Source organism: Falco biarmicus, chromosome 15 (assembly GCF_023638135.1).
Source record: "Falco biarmicus isolate bFalBia1 chromosome 15, bFalBia1.pri, whole genome shotgun sequence".
Classification (NCBI taxonomy): domain Eukaryota; kingdom Metazoa; phylum Chordata; class Aves; order Falconiformes; family Falconidae; genus Falco; species Falco biarmicus.
Genome location: NC_079302.1, coordinates 20,121,177 through 20,147,530, shown reverse-complemented (window position 1 = coordinate 20,147,530; position 26,354 = coordinate 20,121,177). Strand labels below are relative to the sequence as shown.

The window sequence follows — 26,354 nt, the reverse complement described above, 5'->3', positions numbered from 1 at the left end:
TGAGCAGTAACTCTACATTCAGTGTCTGTTAAGGGAATAAAATTTGAGCACAAAAGGCAGAAACTGGCTCCCCTTTCCCGATGTTAAATAGTTTCCCTTCTGCCTGGCATCAATGAGAATAGGTCAGATCGCAGAGGATTCTCAGTAGTGTTACAGCCTACGGTTCTTCCTCTCTGCTAGGACTTACAGTATTATAATTGGTAATACACAAAGAGGTGCTAGTCGGAGTTCGCAAGGAATGCCAGGTTCCTCTGCAAACTTGGAATGTGAAAAAGAATCCCAACTCGAAGTTAAGGCTCGCACATTGGCATCTTCCCCTCCTCTCTCTAGGCCACAGACTACAAAGATGCTACTAAGACAGCTATTGACAATTTGCAGATTTTCTGCCTTCACAAAAAGCTCTTGGTTCAAGCTCCAAGATCCAAGCTGTGACTTGGATCCTAAAGGCCTCATCTGGGTGAAGTATTTGAGCAGTGGCTGTACGGTTTCAGAGCAACTATATGCTTAGAACAAGCAGCTTATATGTTCTCTTCTGCTTACTCTGTGATTTCGTGCCCCCATCTTCTCCAAATACATCGTATAAGACTATTTTCTCTATTCTTTTTGACACTTTGTGCCATATGTGCTGCAAGTACTTCCCCTGTGCTGTCATCACATAGTACCCTGTAAACGCTTACTGTTTGCCCATGCAGTACAACCCACATTTTTACGCTCGTGCGCAGCTACACTGCTGCCTACTCCTCAAACCATCCATCAGTCACTGCCACCACATGCATCAAATACATACCCATGTTATATGCAGTGCCCCCAGATATGCCCCCACTCCGCTGCATTTCAGTGAGCCTGTACACCCGTTTCCCACAGCAGATAAAGGACAAGCTCTGTTCTGGGCGTAAGGAGAGCCTCTGTCCCCGGCTGCAGAGCCCTGAAGCCATTTTGCCGACAGACTCACCAGGTAGCACTGGGGATGTTTCTGTCCCATTCCCTGGTACCTATGGGGAGGGGGAAGATGACTGAAGGGGGATTCCTCCTCCTTGGTTCCACCACTCTGGGGCTGCAGTCTCTCTGGGAGCTTAAGCTGTAGCCTAGCCAGTAAGGAGCTTTTAAAACCTGGTTCCCCTCTCTCCACGTGACTATTGCTGCCTTAATAATCTGCACAGACTTCCTACGCTAGACAGCAGCACTCCCATATTGCTTCTGGAAAAATAAGGCCTTGCTAAGGAACACCCTTTTCCCCACAAGGTCTCAATTAGCTGAGCTTGATCATGATGTCTATGGTGGGAGGAATCTAGAAAGCCCCCGCTTAATTTCCTGAGAGAATTAAGTCACTGTGCATATATATATGCCTTTAGTTCTTGCATGGAAAGTGTGCACAATCTGGTTAATGTAATATCTGCTGCACCCTCAAGGTAAGAAAGTCCTCAATTGGATTTTATAAAAAAGTTGCTTAATCTTGAATCTGTCTGGGTCTTGTTATGCCTAATGGAGCCTGACAGCGGGTAGGGTTGAAGTCAGAGAAGGGAATATTGTATTTAGAAACCTCAATGGAGCCAGGCAAAATGGCAGGGTGTTAGTGATATTCCACGGTTGACCGGGAAATAGGCTATAGTTTACTTCGGAAAATAGTCAGGTGTTGCCTGGTTAGTCACCCATTATTCAGATTCTTATCATTCTCTTTGGGACATATAGGAGAATATACTGTATGCTATAACAGTAAGCTGGGATTGTCACTCTCATGCATTAGTGTCTATGAAGAAAAAAACCCAAACAATGAACAACAGTGTAGAGTGTACTTCCAGATTGCCATTTGCTGCTGGTGTGAAGGCTCACGGTGCGCGTTGGCAGCAGGGTTTGAATTCTCTGCCTTTGGCAGCACAGTCTTCTGCCACTGATACTACAGAACTACAGGAGCTGGCTGCTGTCTTTCCTGTGAACCAGCTTTTGAGAAAGGCTGTATCAAACAGTGTTCAAATATGTTGGAACTCACACTTTACAGCTGGTGCTTCTGAAAGAGTCTTGCTTCATGTTCTATCTGATACACTTGATGAAAGAGCTTGGCAGTTGAGCCAAACAAAACAGTGATTGAGAGGGGATATAATTGCTTTATACACAAATTGAGGTAAATGTCACTGAGAAAAAAACCCACCACCACTGCCATTTAAACCAAAGGACGAAAGAATCATGATAAATTTAGTTGGAAAATGAGAAGAAGAGTTCTAACGATCAAAGCAGTGAATACAGTGGGAACTAAAGACCTGGGTTTAGGGTACTGTTTTATGAGCAGGGTTGTATGGTGAAGTTGCTTCTGAGAGCTGGGATTTGGACTTGAAGACCCAGGACATCACTTGTTTATGATAAACTGAGATGAAATGAAAAGACTAGAAAGGGGCAAGGGGTATGTACACCAGCTCTATAATTTCATGGCCTGATACATCCACAGAAACTTTGAGCTCGTTCTGGCCTTGAGGCTCACTGGCACTGAAAGACTCAACATTTTTCAAATGAAGTGCATAAACTGAATAAAGTTAGGATTGGTTATTGTGTGATAGAAGAAACTCGGGGAATAGCCAGTTGCTGCAGGAACAGGGAACAAAGTAGACAACAGCCTTCTGACTGAATCAATGTTAAAACAATTTCACAGGGATAGGAACATGACAGTGGTAGGGATGCACATCTTTCTAGGTTAGCAGTCAAAGGTTACCATGCTGTAGACTTTATACGACACCTTTTGATGACAGTAAATATATCGGCTCCAACTTCTTGGACTGTTAGGAGTGGGTCTGGCAGGTTTGCTTCATAGTATCCCTAAAATAATTTTGCCATTCTAAATGTAGCACTCAGTATTTAAAAGCTTTGTGCTGTATTATTAGTAGGCTGTTGTCGTAGTATCTCTTCCCCAGAGCCAAAGAAACGCATCTCTTTCACTGAGAGGGCCCACTTGGGTTGGTCCAACACTGCATTTTGACAGTCAGTGTCTATCATGCTATAAACTGTCTTCAAACTGAAAATAAATATTACAAAAGCACTCCACAATGTTTTGGTATTCCATTTATGTAAGAATGCCAAGTTCTAGGGGAAAACAAGGTATCTGCCCGTGTCTTACAACACTAACATTTGTATCTTCCTTATCAAGCTTCTTGAGGTTCTCGCAAATATACGCCTTCCAAGCTGATTTTACTTGGGATCTGCTACCCTTGGCATCAGCTGACCTTCTTCAAGGGAGCCATCCATGTCACTCAAGCAAGCTATCCCGTGGCATCTTTATCATTTTATCACATATAGAATATGTGTTTGCGGAGACGATGGCGTTGAAGTCTAGGAGGTTTATTCCTCACAGTTTCACCACTGCCCCCTCTTGATAGGCACACCCTCTTCACCTCACTTTGGCCTCTTTCCCATTTACTAGCACTTACTATTCTTTAAAGATTTTAAGTCTACTTTGGAACATTTCACACCAGAAGTACTTAAGTTCCAGCTTTAGCAATACTCTTTCTCTCTTTTGCGATGATTTTAAATTGCTAGCTCTTGCTGCTGCTTTAGCATCATTTATTCTATTTCAGATGTAGTTGCATGAGAGAAATTTGCGAAGCTGCGTATAAGTGGGGTGAAACTGGGAGCCCTCCCAATTTCAGCCTGACTCTGCATGAAGTGCACTCCCTCCTCCTCCCTGCATCTTGGCCAGTGTAGGAGAGAATCCAGGTGCAGGGTCCAGAAGGGAGCAAGTGCCCGCAATGACTTAGTCTCTTCTTTGGATAGTAAGAGAATCGGAACACTTGGATCCACTTTAGTCCATCTTCTGAGTTCACCATGTCATATGTCCATGTAGTCTTTTGCCTTTCTAATTGTAATAAACCTTTCCTAAGTAAAAATGGCCTAGACTTCAGATGAAGTCTTACCAACATTTAGTGAAACAGTAATCATTCCCAGGATGATTAGCCAAGACTTTAATGAGAAGGGGATCTCACTTGCCTTTGTTTCACACATGTATTAAGTGTTTGTCCACAGACAGGTTCTGAACACTCAAGTCATTCTGCTCTATGATTCCTGTCATTCTTAAAGGCCAGGTTTGACATTTTATTCTGTTCACTTCCATCCCATTTCTGTTACTCTATGATTCCGTTTTTTTCCTGTGTGAGTCCCATTCTTCATTGATTTAATACTGCCTGCCAACTTCATCATCTCCAGATTTCATTAGCAAACACAAACTTGGGTGTGTGTTATTAATGCAAATATTTAATAAGCTCATTCCCAGTAACAGATCTTTCAGGATGGGTGATCTCTCTCCAAGCCTGTAATTATCCTTATAGCACAACATAGTATTATATTGTCTTTAGTCAGTTCTTCTCCTGTCTTAACAATTCTGTTTAACTCCATCTCTTCTGCTCAGACTAACAATTACAAGTGTCATTGTAGCAGCTGCTTTTGTGAAATCATGATAGATTAATATCTACCACATTTTCCTTGCTTTTATAAAAGGCAGTTATCAGAATAAGGTACCAGATTCATCTGGTTTCCTTTGGGAAGCTCCTTTTGCATGTAGTAGTCTTCTGTGCTTATATGCCTATGGGTAGAATTAGTAAAAAGTGTTTTAACTTGGGAACTCCATGTGGCCGTAGGATTATATGCATCTCCCTAAATCAAGGCTTTTGTAAGATACTTCATAAATTCTGTCATCTGCAGACCCTGAACAAGGCACCTCACTCAATGTCAAAGGCTAGACTGAGAGATGACCTAAAATATATCATGATATGAAAACTCTTTTAATTTCAGATGATCCTAAGAGTAGATTTTTTTACTGCACTGCTGATGGCATGCTGCTGGATAGTATTTTCCTCCTGTTGAAAAGGCTAAACAAAAAACCAGAAGCGATCTATCCTTGCTCGCTGTAAGGACCTACCCATCCTTTCTCTTAGTACCAGTCTCTTGCTGATACCTCTGCCTGTACAGCAAGTAAAGCACACCCAATTGTGCAGGCTGCAGAAAAAAATGAGAATGAGCACTGGTATCTTGCTTGATTAAAAAGAGGCACCTTAACATGGGCTTCTGGCTTTAAGTTTGTTGTGTACTACACTGATTATTGTGTAGCCTAATTCATTTTAAGAGGCATCATGCAATTGTATCTGAAGACACAACAGGACTGATTCTTTTTCCAAACACAAATGGCTGATTTCACTGATTACACTAATGCCCAAACAAATGGTGAGAATATTTAAATTATTCACTGTTGGTGCTTTCTACGAGGCCTAATATTAACATTTGGGACCAGATTCTTTCCTTTGGTATTGCAACTCCCTTTGTGGCCAGTGAGAATGGTATGCACAAATCTGGAGAGGAGATGTGGAAATGAAAGCTTCACTTATCTAAATTCTGTTTGTCATTTTTGTCTTTTCTAAGAGTCCTCAAACAAGTGAATTGTGCTCATTAAAGTTGCCTTTTCAATAAAAGAAGGCGTTCAAGCAGCAGCTCACACTACTGTTGCCAAAGGCTTACACTGCAGTTATACACTGCAGTTATATCCAAATCAGAGTTCTGCTGTGCTAGACGCTGAACATGCACAAGCACATAAAAAAGTCAGATTCACCTTATCTACGTAGCAGCAATTAGCTTTCCGTTGCTGGTAGCTGGAGAGAAAGGACCATTGTGTCTGTCAGTGGTCCTGAGGCAAACAATTTCCTTAAGCTTTGATACTGTGGTTCCATCTCTTTGAGATAGGAGGAGGGAGCATGCCCCCCCTCCCCCCGCCAACCGAAAACAGTAGCTAATTGAAAATAGTCTCCTCCAAAACACTGAACAAGACCAGTTCTTTATTTCTTTTAAAAACAAAGTGAATCTGTAAAAATACAAACATTCAAAAGGATCCAAGTCTCATCAGGGGTATTAGTTGAACAGCCAAAAATAATTTCTTCTCAAAGTTTAAGAACTTTTGTGGATGTTTTGCCTTATGTAAGTTTACACGTTCCTCTTACGGGTGTTTTGACGTGGTCACCTCATGTATAGGTTTTTGTTGGGAGAGGGGTCCGCCAGAGTCAAGAAATTACTCAATATGAGTTATGCATCTTGCTCCTCTTTATTGGCTTCTAACACTTCTTATATAGCCTCAATACACAAGCATGCTCCCAAAGCAAACATATAATTGGTTATTAGCCCCTAAGCGCGCGCTGCTCTCACACCACTAATTGTCATGATTAGAACAAGCATTCTATCCATGCAGCTATTTGCGTTAGCTATGTTTTAGCCTTGCGGTTTGCTACTCCCTTTATTCCCATTCCGCTCCCTATCTCCCTTGGCCTTGCACCTGTCTTCCCTAACAGCTGCAGCTTGTTACAGCCACGGCCTGGTAGTACAACAAAGTTACTTGGTCTCAGGATTCAAGAATAGATCAAGGCCACTTTCTTGTTAACTTCAGCACAACAACTTCAGCACTATTCTAATTCCATGCCTATTCTAATTCCAGGCCTGGATTGTGCAGATCTTTAGGGATTCTATGGCCATGCTTCGGCAGCCATTCTTCTACAGGTTTGAATGGGTTTTACTTATTTTTACTGTCCAACACCTTTGCAGTTCTATAGCAACAGGTCTATCAAGTTGTGAATTGATTTAGTGCTTGGAAACCTCCAGTTGCCCTCAGTTGTAGCATTTATCCGAGTGCAGCACCAAGTAGCAAATTAGCTTCCCAGCTAACATTGACTAGTTTGGACAGTTATAAGTAAATTGTTTTTGTTGAGCTGATTGCTTTAAAATTAAGCCTCCGAGCACTGAAAGAATCAGTAATGCCAAAGGAGACTCAGAGCCTGTCTTCAAAGTTATGACAAGTCAGGCACTTGGCAGTTTTCACAGTGACCTATATTTTAATATGGGCTATTGGATTATTTCTAAAGAGGCTTCTTAGCCATAAAAGAATTATGCTCATTGGCTGGGCTGTGGCAAAAATACAATTGAATTAAGGATTGAAATAATTTAGGATCCAGCTGGACAAGTTGTCCCTGCGGCTGAGCAGTAACAGATGTATTAAGCATTGGAAATTGCACAGAAAAAAAGGTATAATTGATCTAAGGTAACCTCACTACTTTATATTAAATAAATCAATGCTGATAAGCTGAAAGGTTAGAAGCAAGAAGCTGAATTGAAGGAAGGTGGACCTGGGAAAAAGCAAGTCCAGGTAAAACATGTTAACTTTTAGATCCTAAAAGTGGTAGGGACTGTGTACACTTGAGCTTTGTAAGTACAGTGGCTACGAGTTTCCAACTCAGCAGGAACGCGGGGGAGTGTTGGGGGAGAGCAGAGGAGGGGATATCAAACTGCATTCCCTGCAGAAGGGGCACATTTCCTAAGTGAGAAAAAAAAATATATATAACTAGCCATCTCCATGTTAATTTGTGCCTCTAAATCATTTGTCACTGAAAACCATAGGTGACCCACAGTCCCTGCTCACACACGCACGTACCTGTATGTGTCACTGCATTTCAGCTCCAGGGTTGGAGGGAAGGCTGCACTCTGGCAGCCACGTTACACAGGGCAGGTGTTCTAGAAGTGCAGCGTTGAGTGTGTTAAAAGAAGCAGGTAAACCCAAACTGTTGGCCAGTAGTGCAAGATGCGGTAAATTCCTTCTGGAGACACCCAGAGCCTGAACACTAGCGAATGAAGTGGAACTGGAGCGGGAGACTATAGAATGAAGAAACAAAATTTCTTTTTCTAGCTATATCTGTTCTTTGAAAAGGCAGAGACACACTTTACACAGTTTGAGAGCAACTTCAAAGAAACTTATGTATGTATTTAACGTAGATGGAAATACTGGAGTGTCGTAGAATACTAAAGACAGGATTTCCCTGTTGTTACTCACTCAACTTCTAATTCCTTTTTCTGCATTTCCAGACTAAGCACAAACGCTTTCATAGGCATGCAGCTCCTTTAGCCATGCATGAAAAGGTACCGAAAAGGATTCTTGTGGAATTGCTTTGAGTGTACCCGTATGGAAGTGAACTTCACTTGCCCGACTGACGGCTTTGGGCGCACACGTGCTACGGGCAACATGTGCTGGGGCTGGTGAAACCGGGGTGGGGGGGTGTTTGCGCAGGGGCAGTGCCGCCTCCATGCCCTGCTGCTTGTCCCGCCAAGCGGGTAACGCAGGTGCCAGGCTGGGGGTGCGTGTGTCCCGATGGGGGTCACTGAGTGTCTGGAGAGAAAATCGCGACGGTGCTTCGGCTCCCGAGCGGCTCTGCCTGCGCCCCTGGCAGGGAGCCTTGCGCGGCGGGCGGGGCCGGGCGGGGCCGGGCCGGGCCGGGCGGGGCGGGCGGCCGTGCTGCCTCAGGGCGCCGCCTGCTGGTGGCGCTGCGCAGCGGCACGTCCCCGCGCTGCCGCCGGACACGGCCCGTCGAAAACGTTTAAAGGGAGCTGGGCCTTGGCTGACGGGCCTGTGCGCTCAGTCCTGTCGAATACTGCAGACCCTGCAGGGCCTAGAGCTCGGTTGTTTGCTAAGAAATGAAAGACGCCTACTTTGAAAATAAGGGAGGCACAAACTTCCTCAATGGTGCAGCAAATAGGCTGTTTTAAAGGATATATTTGAAAGCCTTGAATAGCGATGTTTATTAAAGGCCAGTCCCGGCTACAAGTCAAGCAATCAAAGTTTAGGAAACATCAAGATAATATTTTCGTTAACATTTTGCAGTGGCACAAGTGAATGGAAGAGCTGCTGTTAGAACTCAGACCGTGGCTGTGCCCTGATATTGCTGTGACAGCCAGCCCTCTCGCACACCGTGTCTCCTCTCTCTGCCACTTCCAGGCATTGAAACTTTTGTGACCTAATTCCATGTAGGTTTCCTAAAGCTAATACCAAATTTTGCCTGATCAATCCTTGTCCTGGTCAGACAAGAATCTTTGATGTAAAAGGAAGGGGAATGAAAATGCTGATTTTGAAGTTAGAGGTAGATTTGAAGAATCGGTTGTTTCTTTGTTCAATTCAAATAAAGAAGCTGAGATGTAACCAGCAGGTAATCATGCGGTCATCCCTCCTTGCTGTGAACATTTAGTTTTCAGACTGTTCTTAATCAAAGCACATTGCTTGCATCTCAGTAAAACATAAGCATAGAAATGGCTAAACATAAACTTATGTAATTAAAATATATGATGATATTTTGCCCAGTCAGAGCTTCAGTTTTTTGTTTACATACTGAAAGAGTCCTGATACAAGGGGATTAATTGTCATGAGAGAATCTTTGTGGGACAGTATACTCTGAAGGAAAGATGGGGTGTTGCGGTGTATCCTCAACATGAAAAAAAAAATCTCTTTTGTTTTCTGAAGATTTACAGCTTGCGTTTTCTTGGTGTCCAAGTTACAATGAGAGAGTGTATAATTCCTCATGGTCAAGATCAAAACCTATCATTCACTGAGGGAGCTGAATATACTCAGCTCTATACTGTCATCTGCAATTCCTGTGCTGTTTCTGAGAGAATATCATGGCTTGTTTGATAGCAGAGTCTAGAACCCTGTTGTAATAGCAAGTCTACAGTGCACTTCATCCTGTGATTGTGTACAGTTAGAGACGGGGACAGAAGGTTAAGGTGGCAACAGGTTAGAGGGAAACAAGAGATACACAAACAGTGCCTCAGATTATGCTGTAGAAGGGGTCATCTGCTAGTCTACGGACAGAATCCAGATCCTCTGTTAATTCTTACCCTTTATATAGACTGAGGATACATGCGGACTATACAGTCTCTGTTCTACCTGAAATCCGTCTTCCAGGTAACTGCTATATAATATCAGGATAATTGCTCTTCTGATACACATCAGAGTACAAGCTTTTTAACATTCCCAGGAGGGATCGTGGTGGCAAGTATGACAGCACTGGGATTCCACATTGGTGACTGGAGTCTCATTGCACTTCATTCACATATAAGGACAACTTACCCTGCTAAGAAGAGCTGACAGGTATGCTCCTTTGCTTTCTTAGTAAACACCTGCATTTACAGTCTCCCCATTCTCTATCCCACTGGTGGCCTCTTACATGCCTTCACAGATCATCGTTATTAACTGATTAGTCCATGTAATCTCAGCAGAAGAGTATTCTCCCCACTTTCACTGTCTGCAATTTGGATTTTTCAAATTGAGGCATAGAGAGTATGTCTGTGCACTGGAAAGGCGAAGTAAGTTGTTACACAGCTTATCTCCAAGCATGGCAGAACATTGTGCTCTGTGCCCGCCTACCTTTCATCTGTGCTTTTGCCTCTGGTGGACTGTGGCCACTGTTATTTTAGGATCTGGGTACAGAGTAGGAACCCAAATTACACCTATCACTCCTGTTTTAAGTGACACCATTTGGCCAGTGCAGTGGGAATGGGATGGGACCTGAGCCCGCCTTCGCTCTGTAAGCAGAGGAACTGGGATGATACAAATATAGTTGCTCACCTGGCCATAGAGAAGAACCCAGAAAAAATGAATACAGGATGGAACAGCAGGGCGTGCTCTGAAAGGATCTCCTGCAGAAGGCAGTCTCTCTTAAAAGAGAATCTGAGCGAGTGCCAGCCCCAGGGAGCGCCTGGCAGCCAGACTGAGCTGGAACAGACCTGGGGAGGGCTGGTGGGCGGTGTGGCCTGGTGCAGATGGGCTGCTATACTGCAGCATCCCAGGGATCCTCCGTCTTTGTGGGTGGGCCAGGGCTGCCAGCTTGCCCAAACTTCACAATATTTAGGATGTTTTCATAAAGTCCCACCTTCTGAATTCATGTGTTTCTCTTAAAAACTTAGCTTCCTTTCAAGAATAAAAAGTTACATTTCTAGCTCATAAGCCTGAAAACGTAAACTATAAGGGCTCATAAATGAAGGATAATAAAAATAAATGCCTTACTATTTTTTTGGAAGAAAAGCAAAGATGAATTTAAGAGGCTTTTTCAGTGTGGTTTTGAATGTCTTCAGGAGAGGGAAACCACTTAAGCCTCTTTCTGTGCATTCGGGAAGACATTGCAGAACTTTTCCAAGATACTTCACATTCTGCAGGTTTGTGATGGCAGGGAGGTAGAGATGGGAAAGCAGATGGGATCAGGCCCGAGTTCCATAATGTTCCACTCAGTTGTGCTGTCCTGCAGCTGAACAGTGCAGGAATTTCCTGCACAAAGGAGCACACAGAAATTTTTTAAATTAAAAAAAAAAAGGAGGGGGGAGGGGGGAAGAGTGAGTTGAATTCATGTGAAAGGATGTCAAACCAAAAGCAAACCAGCACATCACTGCAGAATATCAAGATATACTAGCATACGTGGTATGACCTTCAGAGGAGCATAGAACAATGAGGAGTTGTACATGCTCACTCCTAATTCCTCAAAGAAGTTTTTGCTGTTAGTGACAGGCCATTAATTATTAGTCTGCATATTAGTAATGTAATCAGTGCTATTTCTTAATACATTCTTGTGATCCTAGTGTTTTCTATTGTTTTGTTCGTCTGTTATTTTTGTGTGGGGTTTTTTTCTTTAATTTCCAGAGTTTAGACAAGGATCTGCCTGAGCTTCCACACATACTGCAGAAGGAAATCAAGGGGCACCTGTCTCAGCCTCGGCTTCTGCATCTCATTAGCAGTTTGCAGATTTTCTGGGGGAGTGCTGAATACCTATCCTGTACCTCTTCATGAGGGGCTCAGGCTGCTGCTGGCCTGCACAGCAGTGTCGTTTGCCTTGAGTTCAACTCCAGCCAGGAGTTCTGAGCCAGGGTAGTGTCTGATGCAGATGAGTTGAGTTAGACTCAAAACTTTCAGAGGAAGTTGGGAAATGTGGTTTCTCCTTCCTTTTATTTTTTTTTTTTTTTCTTTATGAGAGAGAATAATGAAGTTTGAAAAAAATGATAGGTATAGGTACTGCTTGGTTGGGACTTGGATGTGCTAGCAGCTAAGAACTTGTTTGTTTAGATTGCAAGAAGGGGTAGGCTAGCATATTTGCTGGACTCTGATCTCTGGGTAGCACAGGAACCCTTTCAATAAAATAAGTATGGGGGAAGTTTCAGGGGAGTTTGAGGATGGGAGGACAAGTTGTTTGAGTGTGGGACTTCTCTGAAGCTTTCTGCCTCTATTTTTCATCAGGGTTGTGCTCTAGGAGACCTTAGGTCAAATTTGGAAGGCAAACTCAACTTTGAAGGAGTATTGTATATTTAGTTATGTCAGTATATGCTGACTGGACAAGACAGAAAATAAGAAGATAGAACCAAATTAAGTTGGTATGGTTAGTAGCTTCACCAGGGAGAGGGCCACTGGAGGCAAAACTTGCCTATGTGTTACTACACCTAGGTCAGTTACTAGTTCGTCTTCTTCTTTTGGTTCTAGAATTGCTGCAGTTGACTTCAACATCTCCCTTTCCTATGGGCTTGAGCCCCCCCAACCCTTGACTTGTGTGTTCGTAAGGAGGCATAAGCAGGGTTTAATGCAGCACCAGCACTTCAGTATTCTCTTTCTCAATAAATTAATCATTAATGTTGACCACTGACTCCCATGTTATTTATCTTATGCTTTTCCCTATTTTCTCTTACCCTTATTCTCCCTTCTGAGTTTATTTCAGCAAAACTTTGTTCTAGTCTCTGCTGTTGGGTAAGTCTCTGCAGCCCCTATGGGGAGAAAGAGAAAATGGGTCAGAGCTACAGAGGTAGCAGCAGCACACGGTCTGCTTACTGGAACAAGTACGAGGCCAGGAACAGAGAAGTGCTGGAAGCTTCTTGCTGTGTTTCTGTGGTATAATAACACAGCTTTGATGGCACACTAATTCAGTTTTTTTACTTTTAGGAACCACTAAGGCAGTATTGATGCTTCCTTAACTGTGCTAGTTCATTATCATACAATGTAATTATCTGATTCTGGTATACAGTTTGTAGGACCTATTTTCTGGGGCCTGTTTCTTGGCAGATCTACCTGATAATGCAGCTTCCAAAAATGTACATTAAAGGGTGAGATTGCTGTGCTGAATAAATTATTATTTGTATTTTGGTGGGGTTTGGGGCCCTGTTGTGATAGGCTCTGTAAAATGTCTGACATAAGGCCAGTCCAAGCCCTAAAGAATCCAAGTTTAAAAATAAAAACCACAAACAGATAATAGGCTGAAGTCAAAATCCCAGTCCTTTGGAAGGAATTTGGCTGTAAATTGGAACTTGGCAGCTCTGGAGGGTTTATAATTAAAAATGCCAAATAAAACTCTGGTAAGGAGCCTTACCATGTCATTGCTGACATTAACATTAGGCTGCCTTACTGGGATTGATAGAGGCTTTCTTCCTTCTTGTTTAATAATGTATTTCCTCTTGGAGGAAAACGTGGTGGTAAAACTCAGCAAAGCCAACAATGTGTCTCATAAACAAATCCATTTCCTTCTTCAAACATTGTTTCATTCAAGTGCAATATATTCAAAATTCCTTTTACCACTGGATCTTTAATTGGTTCCCTTTGCAGGAGTGAAGCAGCCATTCTTTGAATCTCCCTTGAAGTTTGGCTGAATTTTAAAAAATCTGCTATGGTATCTCCTGTTGGGAATGCATCTTTTACTGAATTGCAGCAAGGAAGTGACCTTGGTAACATTCTTGATGTATGGCTTTATTTGGAGTTTCTCAGGAAAAATCCACACATTTGTTTTTAATGGTGGGCATTTGCCTGTAATATGTAAAGAAAAGAACCCCTTAACATTTCTTCAGAGGGATGCAATTGAATTTCAGGGTTGTTTAATGATTTTTAAAACAAACAAATGAAGGACACCTGTTTCTGGAGTGAGGAGATCTCGTTTTGTCTGTCTCTGAGAAAGCCTCAGCTGCTCTGTTTCTTCCAGAAATTTGTTTAGTAAGGCCCCAGGAAGGGGTAATAGGGCACTTTCATTTGTTTAACATTAGGCATAGCTTTTGCTGCATTTCTGGATTCATTGCTTTTTTTTGTTTTCCACACATTGCTGTGATGTACAGATGTGATTTGAATACAGGGCTTTTTATTGAGGCTACACAGCCTTTTTGCCTCCAGTTAGTAAGTGTAGTTATTTGAAATGCAAATGTATCTGTGTTACTTCCAGTCTTTAATGTTCTGTACAAAGAAGAGACAGAAATGGGGAGAGCAAAGGTAAAGGAGAAGCAATACTATCTAAATGGTTTTGTGGCTTAAGACTGAGTGCTGACTAAATACGGGAAGAATAGGCACCCATTTGGAAAGTGTTTCAGCAACTAAAAGAACCAAATTCAGTTTATTATATTCTGTAGGAACAAGTGAAATTCCGATTGCTAGTCACCAGACATTCATTGAAACAGGCTACTCAAGTTACCTTGATTTTAGCATTAATATTGCCTGGAAGAGCACTAACATTGCCTGGAAGGCTGTGGTTTAGGTTAGTGGTTTGTATGCCCTCCTTGTTTGGGATGGTTTGGAACTGTAAAAATTATTTTCACCCAGTCAAGGAGTAAGGGATACACCATGTGATTGCAACCATATAGCAGGGCTGGTAAATACCGCTAAAGCTGTGGAAGATGGTCTGCAGTGTAACCCAGGGCTGAATGTGTTCAATTAAAACTATTCATTAAATGTTTTTTCATGATGAATGGATTCAGAGAAAATCAGCTCTGGCTTTTGGACTATTTATCAATTAATGAGAAAACAAAGTTGTAATGAGTACGGTGATGAGCACTGACTAGATATAGTAGAAGCTCATAAGAGGCCAGAGCAAAATATGGTACTGTATAGCAATGTTCCCTCACCCAGCCTTGAATAATGAAAGAATTGAATAGAATTTGCCATTGTTGGAAAAAAGCTTACACACACAGACCTGCCTGGTGAGCTGGCACCGACTTTCAGTAGCAATAACTCAGTGTGCTACTGTGACATAGAAATGAAATGAGCTTCCTTGTGCATAAATGAGGCTTTCGGCAGAGAAAATACATGGGGGTTGCTATGCTGGGTGGCAAACACCTTCCATTATCCCATAGAAATGCCGACTGGAAATTTCTTGGTTTACTACTGTAAGCAAAAAGGCTGTATCATGCTGCTGCCGTGCCTCTAGTTGCAGTTGCCTAATTACCAGGGCAAGAGTTGCTCTTCTACTAGTCCTCTGAATGCTGCCTGGCTTCTCTTCCGTCTTTGCTCTAAGCAAGCAGTGGGGGAAGAGTGGCTCGTGCTTTTTTTACCAGTCCTGTGCATAGGTCCTTCAGAGAGCTTATTTTCACGATTAAAATGGAGTTAGTGGGGATTTTCTTCTCTTCCATCACACTCTTTTTGTGCCCTGTGCTTGGTTGGGCTATGTTTTCTGAAGAAACAGACTGAAAATGTATTTTAACAGTACTTGGTCCTCTAAGTTGTAGGCGGCTTTTGGAAAATGATACTTTAGGCACAGAGGCAGCTCTCTGGGTGCTTCCACACAGCGTTTATCTAGACATCAAGGTAAATTTTTACTTATCTGAGACGCTTCCTCTGAAGTAACTGCTTCTGAAGAAGTAGAAAATAACTCTTGATTATTTTTTTTTTTAATGATTCCCTACTGTCTGAGAGTGGATGCCACCAGTGGGTCACAGATATCTGTCTAGTGGCAGACTTCTAACTCAAAATTAATATTCTTGTTTGATGGTTTGTTTCACCACTAAAGACATGAGCTATAGAGTTCTAGTAACTGAAGACTCCTCATGGATAAGTATTTTATTCCTTAGAGTTTGGGTGACCTGATTGCAATAGCACTGTTTTTAGGAAGAGAAGATGCTAACCTTATCATCCTGGTTTTATTATACTTAAGGTTGCATCTGAAACTTTTGCTGACGTGGTTTCTTTACTAATGTGTTGCCAAAGTAAATTTGGTTCAGTTTTGCTGTATCAGTATCATTTATTATGGAGAGCATCATGGGCTGAAAAACTTAATGTCATTAAGTTATTATGTATTTTCTCAGTTAGAAGACGGTGGGCTACCCTGATGGGTAGGTCTGATGCAGGAGCAGGATAAGATTAGAATATATTTTTCATCTAAGAATAGCGTGGAAGTTTCAGTATTTTAAAGAAAGGGATGAAATACTTAATATTTATTGCACTTACAGCACAAATTGTTTGCAGAGAAACATCCAGTCATTAAGAATGATTCAGTCTTGATGAATTACCCTGCCTTACACAGTGGTATAGCTAAAGGACACTTCTAGCTGGCTTTGTTTTTTATGACCGGGGTGATATATTCCCAAAAGACTGAAGCACTTTCTAAGGAGGGAAAACATTGTCCTCGTCGCATCAACAGTCCTTTCTTGGGTACATTGTGACATCCTTTTTGTGGGATGTGTTTGTCACTGTGCTGGATGGGAGATGTGTGCGTAATGAATCCAGTGGAAATAAACAGTGTCTTCCCCCTTATGAATATTTGATCTATGATTTATTTATCCACCCAGACTTGGACTAATAGCATGTCAAATGCTGCCTGTTTGTTTTCCTGTTGACATATTTCTATCAGCAGTGTCTTCTGTATTATGGACAGGAAAAATATTAGCAGACTTATAAAACAATGGCTTAATGAGACCAGTTCTTTGATGTAAGCTAGATGGACTCCACTTGGGAAAATAATAAGAGATTAGGTGGAGGGGAAGGGTTTTCTGTCTACTGTGAAATGGTTCACATCAGGCTGGAAGAAGAGTAAATTGAGACTGAATGACTCCACCACAAGGTCAGACACTGACCGGTGCTGACGGGCCAGTGTCTGCTAGGGCAGGACTTGCCTACGTACCCCTGTGTAACTGTATGGACACCTGAGATCTTTTTATTTTGCACCTTAGCATGCACCAAGTCATGGTGGAAAGAATCAGGCTTGATATCACTGAAAATGACTAGTGAAAGCAAGCAAGTCAGAGATAGCTGCAGGTGAGAAGTACAAGTATTTTGGTAGGGAAAAAGATGCTAAAAGAGTCTAAATGCACCATCTTGCCATCAAAGATCAACTCTGTTTAATCTGTGCTTTTTGTGATCTGATGCGAAGTTTGCCTTCTTGCATCTGAAAAAAAAAATTAAAAAAATCAGTGGGAGTGTTAAAGCAAAGAATGTCATATTTGATTACAGGGTTTGGGACACCACGAGCACCCATGGGTAATTCACTTATTCCGCAGTCAGAACACTTGTTATTTCTATCTTTGCTGTGCTGGTACCCTCCTGTGTAACTCTTGGCAAGGTAGTCGCTTTCCTTTTGCCTTGTCTATTTATAAACTGTTAAATGTCCAGGGAAGATAGAACCCCTTATTATGTGCCTTATGCAATACTTAGTTCAATGGCTGTTTCTTCTGCTAGAGCAGTGAACTCTATTGTAATAAAATTAATAACAATGGAGAGTTTTGTCAAAGGTGTCTCCTCTTCCTTGTCATTGTCTGAAGGGCTGGTTCTCTTTGGTCCACGAAGTATCTTTTCTACTCAAAGAGAAGTTTCCACTCTATAAAGCATAAACTTTTTCCTTTAAAAATGGCAATAGCCAAGGTAGAAAGAATGGCTCCTGCTTGTATTTATTTCAAAGGCTGTTTTAGGTTTAGTGTGGCTTTGAGTTAATAATAGTTCAAACCTGCATTCAAACTGTATAGGTGAAAATGCCTCTGTTCCTCTCTCCCCAGTGTATATTGACAATATACTGTTCTGCTTACAAGAGACATGCTGTCAAAGACATGTAATTAAATAACATTATGGACGTTGGCATGCTTTCATTCAAAAGAACAGCATACAAAATGTAAACATTTTAAATTATTTCTGCTTTGAACGGCTGCTGTAGTTCATGGCTGGTTATCTCCCGTTTCAAAGACTTCCGGCATTGAGGAAAACAGCTTTCCTAAAAGCTGCTGGCAGTTCTGGTATGACTCCTTCTAGTCTCCTACACTTTTTCCTGTTCATTTCTTTTTTACGTTTTAAAAAAACATTTTGAATTTTCCTGCAATCTTTGATATCAGGAGATATGAGCAGAAACACAGACTCGCGTATCTAATTGTGCACTCGGCCTTATCTTTGTCTGCAAGGCTGATGTTTACCTTTGAAAAGGAAATTATTATTCTTTTTGAACAATTATAGCCTCTAAGCTTTCATCATGTCTCTCTAGTTGGTAGTGCTTTGCTCCTAGTGCACTGTCAGATGCTTAGTGAAGTTTTAGGAAGATAATGTCCTTAACAAAAGGGAAGGGGTTTTTTTGTTGTTGGTTTTTTTTTTTTAAGAAGAAAGCTCTTTTTAATAATAATCTGAACTGATCAAAATGTTCTTGATAAACTTGTCTTTTAACTTCTGTAAGGATAAGGCTAAGATACTGCAGTAGGCAGGAATGAGCAGTTGTAGGAAGAGAGCAAGGGCGAGGCTGGTTAAGGAGCAGCTCTTTGGAAGAGGGTCTAGGGCTTACAGATTGGCGATAGCTGTGTATGAGTAGGCAAGGCTGTGGGTTTTTAGAAAAGCCAAGCTTTATGCTGTGTATGAGCAGGAATATCAACTGCAAACTATGGAAAGAAAGCCTTCTAGTGTACTGAGGAATGGTAGGGCTGTCCCTGGTGAACCTAAATGAAAATAATCAGTAGTCTAAAAAGTGCAGCCTGTGAGGAAAAAAAAAAAGAGGTTTTGCTTTTTGGCTTAAGAAAGGCAGGCTGGGAGATGCAAGAGTGAAACAGGCATGATGATAAGCTCTGGATATAGGTATGTACAGATATAAATAGTTACCCCGCAGAGAAATAGAAATTGAAATCAATCAATTCTCCTTAAGCAAGGTGAACAGAAGACCTAATGTCTTCAGCTGCAGAAGTATTCAGGTTAGACCATGAGAAAAACTTTTCCAATAGAAATTGTTAAGGAATGGAATTGTTAAGGAATGGACTAGATTGTCCGGCAAGGCTGTGTAGTCTTCCTCTGCAGAGGCCTTTAACGATGTTTAGTTTAATGAATTCTCACTTTGCAAACAAATTCTGTTTTCTGGGTTTATGGGAAGGGAAGGATTTTTAGTGTGTTTATCGGGTATTTTTGCTAACACCAAGTTCACAATTAAAAGTTAACTAAGTAACATTCTTAAAATGTCTTGATTTTGCTCACAATTCCTAGAAAATACAAATTCCCCAATCTCCTTTGTAAAACCTATGACTTGTTTCAATGGTTCCTATTGTAGTACTGTTACACCACTAAATCAAGTCTCATGCAGCCATTGCATAGCATCAAGAGATTACACACTCAAGGAGACTTCTAGAAACTAGGGAGACATACTTTTACCTGTGCCCCGTTTAGAGAAAAGCAATGCATATGCAGGTGTAGTTTTAAAAGATAAGCCTCACTTAAACCTCATTTTAACATGCAAAAGAAGAGTTTCAATAGAATGTTTTCTAGATAGTCTAATAAAAATGAACTGATGAAATAATTAATATCATTGATTTACTTTCAGCACATTAAAGCATGTAATATCATGAAAAAGTACAACTTTGATGTGAGGATAGAGGAGGGGCATATATTCACTTTCAACCTGTTGCAGCATGGGGGACTTAAAAAAAGACAACAGTAGGTAGTGCCTGGCTGAGGTAATGAAGTATTTCCCATGATAACAGTGTCATGTGGCTTTGAAGTCTCACCATTCTGTGGTTGTTACAGAATATCTTAAGCTAAGAAGATGGCACAATAATTGAAAACTTTCATAAAATTTAATCAGTTGTGATTTTCCTTGGTGAGGGCTGTGTGATTCTTACCACCACTGACAATAACTAGCCATGGAAATTTTTCCTGTCTTCTAATTATTAGTATTATTATGTGCTTTTAGTAAGTACAAAGTATCTGGTTGATGCCCACAGGATTAAGCATACACCTGAGTGCTTAGCAGAAGTTGGGTCCTTAAATGACCCTTCTGTATTTCCTTTGTCACGGCACTAAACCTACTGCGCTTCTTGAACTTTATCTGTGTAAGTGCTGCATACTGTATTTATATCAGACACATTTTTTTGTTTGCATTTTGGCTTTATGAAATGTCAGAATCAATCTTAGACTAATGAAATGTCCAAATTTCATCTCAGCTATGAACATAGCTGCTAATCCTATAAGATGTTTACTTTCTGCCTCTCTGGCTATGTATAGTAACAGAGAGTCTGCCAACTTAAGCACTGCTGACAGACGTCTCCCTACTGCTAGTCAGTCTAATAAATGTTATTTCATTGAGTAAAGATTTAAAATTAATTAATTAAATGTCATTAAAATCCCTTGCAACCTTTGACAAGTTTGCTGTTACTGCAGACCAGTAGAAGTAGTTACCTGAATACTGCATATGCCCCCTGAATCCCTCCCAATTCAGTAACTTTTATGTTTTAATCTTACAACTTCTTAACTCTTGTCATTGTGGAATACATCTTTTAATGGTAGTAGCTACATTTTAGGTGGAAACATGGAGGGAGAAAGTAGAGGGAAAGGTAGACTGTTCCAAGGGATGTGAAACCAACAGGAAAAAGGTAAGTCGAAGGCCACTGATCAGAGTCCAACCTTCCTAGCAAATCAAAGAGAGTGTAACTACAAACCTTCCAAGCCTTTCTTTGAAACAGATTTGAATTTTTTTTTTCCTGTGGCATTCTCAAAGTGAGAACTATGTAATTCTCAGCATGAAATCTCAGGCTGCTTTCCTTGTTGAAGGCTGTGTCAAACAGTTCACAGGCAGACTGTCCACAGAGGAGTTGTGGGTGTGTTTGTGCATGCGGTGACATTTTTTACATTTAGTTTCTAAGCTTCAGACCCTGATTTTCCACATCCATGCATTCTGAGTAGCCCTTGGCACCAATGCAAACACTACCAGAAACCTGCTGAGGCAGAATGGCATATTTATTTGCACTGGCATAGTGCCTGAGGAATTACCCAGGAATAGGGCCCTGGCATGCTGACCACCATAGAAAAAAAGATCTCAACAAATGTTTCTCAGACTTCTGATACCCAGGGAACACTTTGTTTTAGATGGGAATTGCTAGGTAGGTGACAGATATGACCAAGCAGCCCTTACCCTGTGCAGCAGTCCTATGAATGATCATTAGACTTGTCACACAACGTGACCATTCTTTGAACTTCCAGGGCTCTTCATCCTGCCAGGCTCTTGAGAGGGGTTGAACAGCATACAGCTGTCTTGCAAAATTTCCTTTGCAAACCATTTGGGAATTACAGAAATTTTTTCCCTGCACAATATGGAGTGAGCTGATGAGGAAGAGGAGGCAACACCCACAGGAACACGGTGGGAATATGTGTTGGCACCTAACTTGTTCTGATGTAGATGAATACAAAAGCTCTGAAGCAGCAGCCACTGCCTGGCTTGGTACCTCTGGCTGATGCTGCACAGCTACTGACTGTGAAAATAGGAGATCCATTTGCAGATGCTTCCCATCAAAGTGTTACTGCTCTTCTACTGATGGGCATGTGATTTTGGTAGTTTCGGACCAGACCTTATAGTAGTATGATCTGACATGAAACCTGGATGTGTTATCTCTATTTCTACTTTTATTTAGGCAGTGGCACTGACAGAGCAAAGGAAGTACAAATACAGTTTTAATTTTCTTGGATCAGAAGATCTTTCCCTCAGCAATCAAACCCCGGTGTGGCCAGTGGAGACCCTGTTGATTCATCTTCCTTACACAAATTGATCGGGATCTGTAGTATTAATATCTTCCTGGTTCCAGGGTGAACAAAGAAGGTCCACTTTTCTAGGTGACCCACCATCGCCTTCCATGTGTTTAGAAACAGGAGCCTAGCTTTTAAAAAATGTAAATGAGATTTATTAATAGTGTATATACATAGCTATCAGCAAACATGAGAAACAGCACCCCATGGGCCTCTGTTCTTGAGAATTAGCGTGTTTTCTTCTTGTCCGTGTCTGATTCTCACCCTTGTTTGGTTTCTTGCTTGCTCGAGTTTCTAAATACGTCACAGTGTCTTATTTTGGTATCTGTGAAGAATTTATCAAATCCATGTTACAGCATGACAGAGAAATAATGATTAAATAAATGATGTTTTCTACAGTGACATGGGACTAAATATAACTTTCCATAAGCTCTACTGTGCAGGACTCAAAATGATCCTTAAGCAGTCTGCAGACTTAAGAACTTGCACCTCAGGAAGCCTCAGGCAGAAAGGTGTCATCCCTCAATGCCTGATTGAGAACCATTTTCTCTTTAGTGTTTTTAACCTTCTCCTCCTGTTTAGTTCCTGCTCTGCCACTTAATGTAATGCCCGTTTATTGCAGACTGCTTCTAGTTTGGTCCTTTTAAAAGCTCCCTGAGGCACAATGATGCCTAGAAATTAATGTATTCCCTTCCCGCACATCAAGCAGATGTGTGCATATTGAGTTAGTGTCTCTAGCGTTTAGCTGATTTCTTTTCAGAGCACAGTTGAATCACTGCTACATACCAAACCCATTTATGGCGTTTCCTCCTTAAACCATTGGGATATGTAGATTTATATACACAGTATTTTTAGCTTTAATTGCAAAGCACTTGTATGACTTGCAGGTTTCAATAAAATCACTGATCCTAAATATGTTACACTATTGGGCAGCCCAGTCCTTCAGTTGCTGAATGCGGCTGGATTCAACAGCAGCGTGCGTAAGGCACCCTTGGCATTCCAAGACCTCGACATGGTTGTCTTTGTCATCTTTGCTCACCCCTTTCTCTTACTGTTTGGAATACAAGTTGTCTTCTTTGAAAAGATTACTGCTGGTTGAAAAGCTAAGGACTTCGGTTAACATGCTAGGTAAAAGCGTCCTTGCCAAAGAATTAACATTTATTCCAGCTAACTGGACAGCCAGGTTAGGGTAACTCCTGATTCTTCTTTAAAGTGAAAGAAAATCCTCTCCTAATCTATTACACAAAGCCATGATTACTTCTCAACTGTGGTTAAGGTCACTCGTTTTACGTGTAAATGGTGATGCCTTATTTTCCATCACAAAACAGAGGTATCTTTCCACATATATGCGAATCTTCTATCGTACCTTGTCTTGCTGAGGCAGTCAACAGAAGTAAGTCTTCGGAAGAGCATGAGTCCTGTCCTACTTTTCTAGCCTTACCATAAAGAAAAGTGCTATCACACTCAGAACTAAAAGTGACAACTTCAGGTTTCACCATGTTTATCAAGGTAAGACATCATAAGGATGATTTCCTGGAAATCCCCCCCCAGCCCCTTAAGGTAGCCAGAGTACCCTTCCCACTGTACTGAAAAGACTTAGCTGTTCAAGTAAAGTCTTTTAAAAATATAGATTTATTTTAAGCACGTGAAACATCAGGATAGGCACAATTATAAACACAGATTAAACATGGCTATGAGCTTGCAGCCAGACAATGCAAGCAATAACTTATGAGGCAGAGGTTACCATTTCACATAGGAAAACCTTCTGAAAATTGGTTATTTTTGGTACTAGACATTCTAGGCTTTGCTCAACTCAGCTTTAATTTGAAAGTATCCTGTCACCCCACCCCTTCCAAGTTTTTATGTAGAAATATTTGCATAAATACCTATATGTTTTAAATGCTGCATAAAGTGCATTAAGATGAAGGATAGAAAAAGGTGCTGGCCCAATTTTCAGTGCACTAGAGGGGACTGAGGCAAAACATACTCAATCATTGACTAGAAGGAGCTTGGTTTTGAATCAGACCCTAAGAACACATTGAGTAATGGCACAGTAATGCAAACATGGTTTCTAGGAGACAACTTCAGAGTAGATACCAACTACTAGAACTATGGCTTGACAGCATATTTGCCTTGTTAAGTTTTGCACTGCAAGATCACATTCCTTTGTTGACAATTATTAGAATAAAAATATGCTGAAGCCTGAAATGTTCCTCCTAATGTGATGCTGAACAGTTGTTACTGTAAACAATATTCTATTTATTTTGAAATAGTCCATTAATTCTTGGGTCTTATTGTCTGCATTTTCCTGTGGACTGTGAGCTGCTATCCTGGAATTCCAATCAGTTTTTTGTTGTTAGAAGTGCAGCCATTTCCATCTTTAACTAGCCTTTAAGCCTAAAGCTGTTTCTGTTAACATCAGTGAATCAGCATGTCTTGTTCAGAAGCTTAGGCTTTATAGTTGACAAGTAGTTAAGGGAAATCTAAGGACAGCTAAAAGAAACCACCAGCTTCAACTCTCAGCTTCTTGTAACTCATTTGTGTCTCTCAGAAACTCGGCAAAGGCTAAGGGATATTGCAAATTAAAACACTATGGCATCATTTTTTTCCCCTTAAGATATGTTGGGGATGTAGAGGAATACAGCAGCACCAAAAATTCCACTTTTTTTTACACAAGTGGAGAGGTCACAGCAGTGCTGAAGCCTCTTACCCCTCTTAGCACATCTGTTACTCTTGTGGAAGCATGGACTTGGAAGACAGTGAACAACATTCCCAGTACTGTGACATCAACGGTAGAATAGTTACAGTGGTTTTTCCCTTTCATTCAAAGAGGAATAACTCCTCCTGATATCAAAGTAAAAAAAAAAGAAACATTTTTTTAAATTGTAACTTCCATCTCTTTTGTATCAGTTGTGCTTATGAACAGCTGGAGAAAAAAATTCTGTAGAATTCAAGAGCTGAATTCTTTAACTCTTCTCAGTCATCCTTTTTGTCAGAGGTACTTGAGTTATCCTCTTCATTGCCTTCAGGACAGACTTTATTTCTTGCAGTTGGTGTTGTTTCTGAGACTGGGATTGCACTTTTTCTAACTGGACTGTGTTTGACTTCAGGTGACTCAATGTCATCTTCCTCCAACATATCTAACTGGTATCTCTGTAGGTCTAGGTATGTAGTAAACAACTTGGCATATTCTGGATGCTTGAGTGCAAAGTTCTTGAACTCATCTGAAAAATACAAAAAACACAGATAATGTAGTGCAGCAACAGAATCAAAGAAAGTTTCAGTGCCTGCTTTTTGTACTGAAGGTGATCTCCAGTGACTTTCCTCCGAAGCATCTCAGGTGTGTCACACAAAGTATCCAGGTCTGTGCTTCAACAGTTTTCCAAAGAAACACGGTATGAGAACCATCGGATAACTTCAGGGACAAAAAAGGTAGAAAACTCAACTGTCAGAGTGCTCTTTGTTACAAAAGGACGTAACTTACCATAGGACAGCTTCCCGGTATCATCTGCATCTATTTCTTTAAAGAGCATAGAAACATCAAGCTCAGGCACCCCCAGAGCTGACTGAATGATGGAAGCGAACTCATCTTCTGTTATCGTGCCATCCTCATCCATGTCAAAGAGCTGGAAAAGACATATCGTGTAGAAATATTTCAGCGTCAGTTTGCCTATGAGCCTTCTGTACACATTAGCTACCCATATGAGGTTTCTAGTATTCAAGACACAATCTGCCAGCAGTGCCTGGGATTTGAAGAGACTGGTTGCACCTCAGCTACTTTCTCCTGCAAAAGTTTTTATGTATTTTCTCTGGAGTAAGACTAAGCAGACACTTAGCAGAGCAACGTCCATGTTATAGTTGGGATTAGAACATTCTGCAACAACAAAGAAAACTCACAGCATTAGTTCAGTAATAAAACTCATATTAAACTGAAAAAAACAAAACTTAAACAAAAGTTTATGGGTTTTGTCACCATAAGCTATGCTAAGGGTTTACTGGATTCAACCACTCTACACTGGAACATCTCAGGTTTTAGTCTTCACTGTCATTAAGTTATGGCACATCTGCCATCATATTACACTTGCCACAGTTTATGCTCTGGCATAAAATACCTATTTTAGTACATGTGATCAATTGGCTACTAAGGAATTATTGTAATTAACAAGTAATTTTGCTGACTGGAATGCAGGCAGTAGATGTGCACTGATCATCCCATCCTTCCCAACGCAGTGACAGTAAGCATCAGCTCTGAGTCAACCCCTTGAGAAATACAAGGGATAGATGGCTGTAATTCTTAAGTACTTGCTACAGGCAAACGTTCCCATTGTGAAGGGAAGTACATGTAGTGGTAAAGAAAACAAGTTGCAAAAGGAAACGCATAGTTCCATTTCAGACTGAAACAGGCTTTCACCAGCTGAACCAGTAACTTCCTGCTGAAATCAGGAATTAAAACAAATTATTGATTTTATCAGCACAACTGTTAAGATACTGAAAAGTATAGTCTAGAAAACAAAACAGTGAAACAGCAAAAATAGCTCCTAGGCTTGCTTCTTCATAGGAATCTGTAGTTATTTCATCCCTGAAAATGCACAAATCACTTTGAACAGCTGTAGTGCTTATCTGTAAAGCAGCCAGTAGATATAAGGGATCGTCGTAAGAATTCTGGTACTTCAGAGTACCCATCAGTACAAAAAAGTACCCAGTTTAAGGTGAACAGGATCCATATCTCAATACATTGTTCAATATGTTTCATAAGAACAGATTAGTGGGTAAAATACTGCATCTGTGTCAAAGATCTACTGGAAAAAAAGAAGTCACTCAAGCA

At 41.0% G+C, this 26,354-nt stretch overlaps 1 protein-coding gene and 1 long non-coding RNA gene across 6 annotated transcripts in view; one reads left to right on the top strand and one right to left on the bottom strand.

Moving 5' to 3' along the window:
• LOC130159186 (uncharacterized) overlaps positions 1 to 26,354 on the top strand; it is a 750,763-nt gene that overhangs the window by 117,108 nt on the left and 607,301 nt on the right. The window lies entirely within an intron of this gene.
• LPCAT2 (lysophosphatidylcholine acyltransferase 2) overlaps positions 23,143 to 26,354 on the bottom strand; it is a 32,776-nt gene continuing 29,564 nt past the window's right edge. For all 3 annotated transcript variants that reach the window (XM_056360511.1, XM_056360512.1, XM_056360513.1), the window contains 2 exons: positions 25,014 to 25,155; positions 23,143 to 24,753 (listed from right to left, as the gene is read on the bottom strand). In XM_056360511.1, coding sequence (XP_056216486.1) covers positions 24,506 to 24,753; positions 25,014 to 25,155 — 390 coding nt within the window. In that variant the 3' untranslated portion in view covers positions 23,143 to 24,505. The remainder of the gene's footprint in view (positions 24,754 to 25,013; positions 25,156 to 26,354) is intronic.